This window comes from Sinocyclocheilus anshuiensis, unplaced genomic scaffold (assembly GCF_001515605.1).
Source record: "Sinocyclocheilus anshuiensis isolate Anshui unplaced genomic scaffold, SAMN03320099.WGS_v1.1 scaffold249, whole genome shotgun sequence".
Taxonomy (NCBI): domain Eukaryota; kingdom Metazoa; phylum Chordata; class Actinopteri; order Cypriniformes; family Cyprinidae; genus Sinocyclocheilus; species Sinocyclocheilus anshuiensis.
In genome coordinates, this window is record NW_015540871.1 from 690,806 (window position 1) to 700,935 (window position 10,130).

Consider the following 10,130-nt stretch of genomic DNA (forward strand, 5'->3'; position numbering starts at 1 on the left):
GAGATTATAAATGCAGCGCTCTTTGCTGGCATTCTGCTATGCCAAACCATGCACGCAGCAGCCGCTTGCTTTAGTTCAAAATAACAGTGTTCTGTGAATATTGATGCTATAATAATAAATATTTATCGGGAGCGTGAATGCTGGGATTTCATAAATTTCATGGAGAAAATAGTAACGTAACTAGTAATGTTACTAATTACTAATTACTTTTGAAATAAAGTAATCAGAACAGTAACGTGATTACTTTTAAAAGGAGTAATCAGTAATCAGTAATTTGATTACATTTTCAGAGTAACTTGTGCAACACTGGTAAACAACCATGAAATTATTGTGGATAACGGCGCAGATCATTTGATTTTGGAAGAATTTAATGAGAAATGTTACTTTTGATTGCAAACTTTAGTTTTATTGAAGTCTTTTTCTCAGGAGAAGTGAAATATGACTTTCCATTTAATCTCATTGCTGCCCAGGAGAAACAATTGATGTAGTACAGTAAAACAAAAGTCATATTTTTTTCTTTTCTACAGGGAACTCCACTCACTTTAGTTGTCCCCCCCCCCCCAAAAAAAGAAGGAAAAAAAAGCCATGTCATTCTTTAAAGTGGAATGATTTAAATTTCTCCTCCCAGGGCTTATAAAGCCAAAACCTAACAATCAAATGCATGTATGTGTTAAAGTTCACAGCACATCCACACACTGTGTCCCCTGTTTGAGCGAAATGAACTGGATTTACAGTGATTGGCTGGGCAAAGCAGTCTGAGGTGAAACCGGGGGATTGAAAGATTGCTAGGGACTGCTGGGGAGCAGATAATAAATGGCAGACAAGTAGGTGACCATCAGTCACTCCTTCCTTCTGAGAAAATGAGAGTTTGATGTGATAGCAGAGAGCCAAATGTTCATATATACTCCGGGGTAACAGAAGAGGGTGCATCACCGCAGACATCTCATAAGTTCGTATGGACTGTAAGTATGAGTGAGCAGCCTGACTGAACCCAGAGAGTGGGTGGAGTATAATTTGTGTGTGTGTGTGTGCACGCTATTATGCAGTTGGCTCAGGTAGATTATATATTCATGAGTTATACCTAGGTCAAGACTGCCCCATGCAGATAATATCAACCTTTGGCGAAAGAGGGAGGTAGAAAGAAAATATGACTGGCTATATTCGGCCTTTACCGAAAGAAATGAATGACACAGTGCTAATGAAAGTAATGGGATAAGTTGATGACATTCAAATGTGGCCAGAGCTGTTTGGCTGCAATAGTTTAGCAAAATATTGTCCTCATGTGCTTGTAGCCAGTAATGGCTGCATTAGGACACTTAACTCGCCAATAATGGTACTGCACCTTTAAATGTGTTCTCCAAATGCCTAAATGGATTTGCACACACACATAAACGCTAGTTGCATAAGAAGCTCTAATGTGGACTGATTTATCCAAGTGTTCTTTGGTGTAACAGTCAAACACATTTGTAATTTATCAGATCACAGCACACAAGAGCGAATAAAACTATTCTCATTTACATTCTATATTTTACTTATGCCTCAAGAACACAATAAGCCTAAGCCTGCCCTGAGTAAATCTCCAAACTGCAGAACCATGCAGAAGAATAAATAGTGCACAGATGCTTTCTGAAAATAAACATTTGCTGGCATTGGTTGACTTAGCTTTCTTATCACGACAGTGATTCAGTCCCACATACAGTATGAACAGGGATTGTTGAGCTAAAATTACTGTAATGTTCTCTAAACAATCTTAGAGTTAGGGACTCATTGTTTCTCTAAGTACAACAGTTTTGCAACAGATTTATAATTTGATAAAGTAAAAAATGAAGATGAATTCTATTCATCTGTAAATGAATTAATCTTAACCTACTTTTAAGTATTATTCATTCAGTCATTTTTCACCATGTCATGTATCACTGCAATCTCTAGAAGTAATCTACACCAATTTCAACTAAAATGAATGTTTCATCATTGTTCTTTTTTTTTTTACAAATAATTTTGTATTGTAGTGTCAGGGGCATCATGCACTTAATATTTTTGAGGGGGCACGGTTGAAGGGGGGGGGCTGGAAATAAACACTGTGTGTGTTGGAAAAAACGTGCAGTGTGTTGTGGGGGTGGTGGGGGGGGGGGGGGGGGGGGACTCTCATGCCTGTCATGTGACACAAAGCAGTCACAATACCACTGTATAACTGATATAGGCTTATGTCCCTGAAAAACAAAAACAATAAAACCATCACAGAAAAGTTGTATGGTTTCCACTACAAATAACCATTACAAACATTACAAACCATCAACTTTTAACCATTAAAAATGGTTTTCTGTATTGTGTTTTGGTACACATTCCATTAGGATTTATTGGTTTTAACAAGCCACCAGAAGGCAACCAATTACCAGTAAAACCAATTCAAGTCCCATTATAGCCAGTAAAACCATTACAAGTTTTGTAATGGTGTCTATTGTTTTTTTCAGCAGGGGTTTTATTATGTTTTTATTTTTATTCGAAATATTCCCAAAATATATCATGAAATATCTCGATTCTCAAATATGTGTAAGTAAATGCATTTTGCACCTTTATAGATTATGTTAGTTGATCTATAATGGGCGATGGACAAAGTAGCCTAATGGTGTAATCTGTTAACTTTGCATAAAAATCCGTCTTTTTACTAAAGTACCAGATATGGGTGTCATACCATAAAATATTTTTAATACGACTTACTTTGTATTTAATGTGAATTATATACATTATCAAAGAACATTTTCACTTCAGTCCAGCGAGTTCAAGCACTCTCAAAAACTCCCATAATAATCTCTAAAGCTGTTTACACTGTGAAATTAATATCTTACTTACATTAGTACATCTTCACTTTGTTGTTTCTGATGAGAGAATTAGCCAGAGAAGTCAGTCAGCCAGCGCGCGCGGCTACGAAACACTGTGTTTAAGCGGTGACTCATCTGAACGCCTCTGATTGGTCCTTGCATTCATAAACTCAACAGCATGGTATGTGATTGGTTATAATGCGCAGCGCTTTAAAAACGCGTGTCTCTGGCTCTGTGCCAGCCAGCGAACGCAGATTTGAATTTAGCAACTGGGGATGCTTTTCTTTTATATATATATATATATATATATGTTTACAGGACAAATTGCGCATTTCACCCAAAATTGTTTGGTGTGATATGATTGTAAATTTAGGGGGGGCAAGCTTGTTGACAGGGGGCACTGGCCCCCCTTGGCCACCCCCTAGAACCGCCCCTGGTAAATGGCCTACAAAAAAAGGAAGCCTATTCCAATTATTTTGCTAACAGTGTCTATGATTCACAAAGAACTACTGTAAAACCATAAGTGTAATAATAGAAACAGTTTTCATTTATTGGTTTCAGATTGAACATATTATGATGACAGACACACCAGCAGTCTATCTGCATCTGCTAGTTTAATGCTACAGTCAAGCAGCACAACATTCTCTAGCACAAGTAGTAATAAGAGAATTTGTAATTATAGACAGCCATCTGGTGGCCATAAATCATAAGTCCTCAAAAACAAAATGTAGGCCTCTGAAATAATGTAAATTGGAGAAGGTTTGGTGGAGAAGAAGGTTATCATTAAGTTATCATACAAATATCTTATAGTAAATAGGCTATAATTAAAGGAATTTCATTCTTTAATTTGTTCACGAAATAATTACAAATTAAACTTAAATGTAATTATTCAATTCCAAGCAAATAATCACCCAAAGAACATTTATACAAAGTGTGACTTTTGTAAGATTTTGTAAGACAGCTGTATATTTAGTATGGCACTGTCATTTCATCAAAATATTTTGGCGGATCATTTTTTATTCATGCACTTTTATCAATTTTTTTGCTTTGATGACCAATGCAAGAAAAAGCAATGTTATCATGTTTATTTTTTTATGTTATGCCTAAATTTTTATTACTAACTTTATTCTTACATACGATCCATGTTGACCTCCCGCAATTGCTAGCATCTGCGCATGCGTACTTGTGGCCCCTCCTAGTAACGGCTTTATTCTTTGCCCCTGAGCTTCCAGCGGAAACCCCTTGAATGCGTGGAATCGTTGGGTTGTTTTCGCAACCGAATGTAGTCAGTACGTTGAAAGTGATTTAAACATATGTGCGGTCATCAGAGTTGAGGACGGAACGACTGGATTACCGCGGAAGTATTTTGATAAAAGGAGAATCGTTTTGCTTGCTGATTTTGTATTCGCGTATTGTAATGGGTTTGCTTTAGTCTTTTGTTTTTGTATGTGTGATGGACGCCATTTTAGGTTGATCACACTACGTTAGCTGCTAGCCACATTGTTTCAGGCCTTGCTTCAAACGACGTCGGTTGTATTTTGTTGAATTTTGGACTGCACCGAACAAACATTCCGGAGGAACTTTGACGCGGACACTGAGGCGACGTATTTGACAGGACTCTACGTTCACTCGTACGGACGCTGAACTGTGTATTTCTTAATCGGAGTTACGGACAGCTGACGGCTAGCCGCCATATGGTCCTGGGACATTGAGAAACAGCAGGAACATTTCTGGCTTCTGCCGGGAAATTTCCGTGGACTAAAAGTCACTTGCGTCATTAAGATTGCGTGTTACACTTGATCACAGTCTCTTTGAACACTTGATATTTTCAATTCGCAGTTATTCACGTGAGGCAGAATCCACACGACCTCCTTAGTGGTGGTGACTCTTTAATTAAAAAGTGTTGAGATGAACTAACATGGCTATTATTCTTAGACTGTTAAGCTGATAAACTGACACTGAGTAACTTAAAGGTTGATCGCTGGGAGAGCCCACGCGGTCGTGCGCATTGTAGTTGAGTTTGGTTGTGTGGTGGTGGTGTCTGACCACGAGGATTGTTTAAACATGTCTTGTGTCCATTACAAGTTTTCTTCTAAACTTAACTACGACACGGTCACCTTCGATGGCCTTAATATCACGCTCAGTGATTTGAAACGCCAGATCATGGGGCGAGAAAAGCTGAAGGCCGCCGATTGCGACCTGCAAATCACCAACGCTCAGACTAAAGAAGGTAAGCTGGACATAGAAGTGGTTTTTACACAATTTTAAAGGTGCTATGAGTTAACTGAAACTAGAGTGTTTACGTGGCCTGAAAGATTACTTGTCTGTTTGGGAAAAGGTGTTTATCAAGCTCGAAGCTAATGTTTGCTAACTAATGTAACAAGGCTGAATCCTGACATCCTCCGGCGTTGTCATTGTATTGCTCAAACGTCGAGTTTTGTTTGGCTAAGTCAGTTATATTATGACTGTTATTAAATTTGTGAATGTTACTTAAATGTGAACGTTGTTTTTTGCCTGTACACTTGTGTGGCGAAGTACGTGTGGTAGCGTTAGCGTTTCCTACTATTGTATATAGACGACATGAATGGAAAATGTGTCGCGTTGATTAATGGTCTTGTCATTTTTGCCTGTGTTTACAGAATACACTGATGATGTAGCCCTCATCCCCAAAAACTCGTCTGTTATCATCAGACGAATCCCTATTGGAGGGCTGAAGTCGACGAGCAAAACATATGTCATGTGAGTACATTAATACTTTAACTCACTGTGAGCATCTGCTGTGTGTTTATATTTAGTTAAATTTGAAGTATGTTCTCAAAGCAGAGCCTTTAGGTCTGATAAAACAACCCTATAAACAAAAATTGTCATTTACTTACCCTAATATTAATTCAAAATTGTAAGACGTTTTTACGCTTCTTTATTCGCTAATGCCGAGTTCACACTGCACGATTTTCAAACTCGTCGGATCGCCGTTGTTTTCACACTGCGTGACAATCTGGGGTCGCATTCAGTTGCTGCTTTGTTCACATTCCATGATGGATTGGCGACGGGGTTTCACACTGCATGACTTCACAATAGGAAGAATCGCCGACGGCTCTGTCTGGTCCGCAAACTACGTTTCACAACAAAACACACGCGAGAAGTGATAAGGAAATAACGCGAGAACCCGCGTGCGTCAGACCGGAGTTCTCGAGCAAGACTGTAATTATAAAAAAAAAATATATATATAGCCCACAAATTGTCTGTGAGCTGATTTCCAGCTACAAGGAGAAAAAGAAACCGGCGATTTCGCAAAACCTGTCGGCGAGTGAAAAATCGGGCTAAAATCGTGCAGTGTGAACTCGGCATAAGGATGTTCCCTTCTGCTGAAGTTGTCGCATCTTAGTTGCGCGTCTGCATGTTCGAGCTTAATGTGCCGTGATTGTATGCGAGCCTTGAGAAACAATGATATTTTGAGTCAAACCTGTCACATCCTTTTATTTTCGTTGTATGGAAAAGAGAATGGAGTAGTTGTCAGCGTTACTAATTTTCCCAACTACTTTTGAGTTCACTATAAGAAGGTCATATGGCTTAAATGGCGATTATTCAATTGACAAATTACTATTTATGTGAACTATTTGTTAAATATCTTGAAATAAAAGGGGTAACTGTAGCCTAATTATGATCTTTATTTTTAGCAGGCATATTTTAAAAAAACATCTGTACGTTTAGAGTCCTAGCAGAGAGTAATTGCCAACTTCAAATTGTAATGCAACTCATTTTGAAGTCATCAGTCTGTGATTGGGGGGGAAATATCATTTTAATTTATAAGTTAACCTTTTTTTTTTTTTTTTTTTTGCAGCGATCGATCTGAACCAAGTGGATCTTCAAAAGCAGTATGTAAAAAAAACTAATTTCCTTGTCTCATTACACACATTTAAACTCCTCAGCAGTTGATTTGTCTTGAAATCATTTAGGAAACTTTCCTCATGCTCCTCAATGTTGTCTTTGAAACCTGTTTGAAGATAAAGTTTGTCGAGCTGAATGTTTATATTGTGTCATGTTTTTATACAATTTCCAGTGTGTACAGAAGTCTGTGCGCATGCTAATACACTGTGTTTCACATTGAATAAGTTCTCTACAAATATGAATTATGTTGTACAGTGTAGTGTAAGATCATATTGATTTATATAATTTTTTGAACATGGCCAATGTTCAGTTTGTTTGTCCTTAAAGTGACACATCTGTAAAAAGCTGTCTGTTTTTTTGTTTTTAAATAAAAAATACATTGTGTTATTTAATAATTTCACCTTGTATGATACAGCTTCAGTGTCTGACTACTCATGTTTACTCAATTGCTATTATAAGGAACAATACTTTAATTTAGTTGTGTGGATGTATGTGTGTGTGCGAGTGAGTTGTTTGTTTGTTTGTTTTTGTTTTATAATTGTATTACCTAAAAAAATAATGAGCCTTTCCTTGGACTAACTAAACATGTGAATTGTTTATTTTTTATTATTAATTATTTTATTTTTTCTACACTGTCTATTTGTTCAGTGCGTGTTTAGGAACTGCTCTTGGCGTTTACTAGATAATCAAATTAAGCTTGGCTCTCATGCAGTTTTAATGTTCATTAAAGGCACAATATGTAATTTTTTGTTGCTAGAGGGCGCGAATTCAAAACAAACAGAGAAACAAAGGTGTAGTTAGATGACTCTGTGACTTGAGTGTGGAATCATGGGAGTTGTGGTCTTCATCCCCACAGCCGATGCAATCCGACGGGACTCGGGCAGAAATCATGTTCATGGATGAGCTAATGATTTATTAACATAGTAGTATGAAGCAGGGTGAGGCTGAAAGCCGTCGAAGCGAAACGAGACCGCTGAACGAGCGCGACACACGGCTCGAGAGCAGCAGAGCTTTTATTATGCCACAGTCGACCGCTTCCGCTTTCGCTCCTTCCGGTCGTGCGTATGTGGGGAAAAAAAAGCAGTGCTGTTTTATCATACTAGATACATTTGAAAGTTTAATGAAAAAAATATACTTTTAGTAGTATGACTTAATTTCAGTTTCCTGCTTTAGTTAAATCAATACATAAGATTGAGTTATGTTAATTCACATTCTATTTTAAGTATACAGATTTTTATTTTTTCCTTTTATAAGAGCTAATTGTTGTGTAAATCGTGTCTTGGCCTATATAGGTGTTGATCACTATAAATATACAGTTCCCTATCTATAGTGATTGAGCGTAGTAATTCTAAATTTGAATTAATGTAACGATTTAAACATTTTTTTTAATAGCCATACTAGGGCTGTGCGATATTGAAGAAAAATGCGATATGCGATACTTTGTTAAAAAATGCGATATTTATAACACTAATTTTATATCATTGTAACTTTGCTTTCCACACACTTTAAGTACTTCTTCATATACCACAGCAAAAACTATAGTCTGAGAAAGTTCAAACATGATTAAAGGCAAGTGAACAGTCAGTAAAGAAAAAGGAAAAAAAAAAATACACAATTTACAAGCATAGATAAAATAAACAGTAGTATTCAGATACAGAAATTTTATAATTAAATGTAAAATAACACTGCATAATGTTCACTGTATGAATTAAATTTAGATGAATCTTTGTTATGGCGGTTTTGTTGTTTGATTAACATTAGTGACATATTCAGCAGCATGTATTTATAGGCTGCTGTCCCTTTAAATCCGACTGCACGGATCCAGTATAATGATACACATCCGATTTCTTTCTTGTTATAGCTATTTTGTTGTTTGATTAACATTAGTGACATTCAGCAGCGCGTATTTATAGGCTGCTGTCCCTTTAAATCCGACTGCGCTGATCCAGTATAATGATACACATCCATGGCCAGACTTACCATTGGGCTTGAATGGGCTGCAGCCCAGGGGCCCTGCCTTAACCCGTTTACATTTGTTCAGTTATGTGCCAGTCAAAAATTATCAGTGGGGAAGCACCTTTAGAAAGATAATGGTAAATTCTCACATGTTCACACCTCAGTTCTTGACAGAGGATGATTCTATATTATATTAATGTTCCACTAAATTAATCTGAAGAGTTGAGCGCTCTCTCCCGTCCAAAGACTATAGAATAACTTAATATCTTACAGGGACTTTGTCCCATCTCACTACCACCACACAAAGTGGAGCAGAAATTTCATCAAAACGATTAAAAAAAATAAAAATAGCCATTTACAGGGTTCGTACGGTCATGAAAACCTCAGAAAGCTTTGGAAAAGTCGTGGAAATTTATTTTACAAATCTCTATATAACAGTATATATGTTTAATCATGTCCTGAATCTTGGTGCGGGATTGCGCATTCTGGTTTTACTCATTCCCGCAGGTTTCGCACGTTTGGAAAATTCCCGCAAACATGTATTTAATATACAATGTAGGTTAGATGAGTTAAAAAAATTCACACAGAATATCAGATTAAGTCAGTCATTTGAAAACAGCACGAGTGGTTCAGCTGTACCGTGTCTTCTCGCTCTCACTCTCAAAATTGTCTTACATCAGCGCATCTCTTCTGCACTAAGAGAGCTGCTGCACGCTGCCATACAAGACTTTAGCTCAGCTGACAGAACTGTCACTTGCCTAATCGGGTCAGTGTTGCATCATAACAAAAGTTTATCATTTGCACGTCTTTTTAAGTCTTTTTAAACCATTTGGTACTCACGCGCTCAACTAGTTTTCTGGGTGCTCACGGTCACATCCAAAGCGCCGAGCACATGAAGCTGCATCGCAAACACCTTGAGAAAAAGTCATTGTTTTCATTGTTTCTGACTCAGGTAACCTTGCATTTTAATAAATAATGTTACATAAAGACAATTAAACGGTCAGTAATAAATGAACAAGTTACTAGCAATAGCACAAGGATACAATTGAAACAAACTGTGTTTTAACTTTTTTAGGTAGGCTTGCCTAAAACTTAACAGTAGCTTCTACTATTCAGGAACAAAATACTATGATGTATAAAGTCATAGATATAGATTTTATTTATATATTAATCCATATTAAATATGAAAAAGTTATTTAGTCAATTATATTTATATATTATTCCATATTAAATATAAAAAAGTTATTTAGTCAAGAGCAGAGTGATTTTTTTCTTTTGTTCTTTAACACAGACTGACAGCAGGTATACTAAAAGCTGCTGTCACTTTCATACCAAATGATAATGTTAACAATGTTAATTAATTATTGGTTATTGTTAATTAATATTAAAAATAAAAGACAAAATCACTCACTGCTCTTGACTGAATAACTTTTGTAACTTTAATTTTAAGAATTAATCTGTTGTTTA

At 36.7% G+C, this 10,130-nt stretch overlaps 1 protein-coding gene across 1 annotated transcript in view; it reads left to right on the top strand.

Annotated features, from left to right (window-relative positions):
* The first annotated feature begins 4,066 nt into the window (after positions 1 to 4,066).
* LOC107688097 (E3 ubiquitin-protein ligase RBBP6-like) overlaps positions 4,067 to 10,130 on the top strand; it is a 17,156-nt gene continuing 11,092 nt past the window's right edge. The window contains exons 1-3 of the mRNA XM_016485663.1: positions 4,067 to 5,049; positions 5,459 to 5,558; positions 6,661 to 6,694. Of these exons, the coding sequence (XP_016341149.1) occupies positions 4,884 to 5,049; positions 5,459 to 5,558; positions 6,661 to 6,694 (300 nt within the window). The 5' untranslated portion in view covers positions 4,067 to 4,883. The remainder of the gene's footprint in view (positions 5,050 to 5,458; positions 5,559 to 6,660; positions 6,695 to 10,130) is intronic.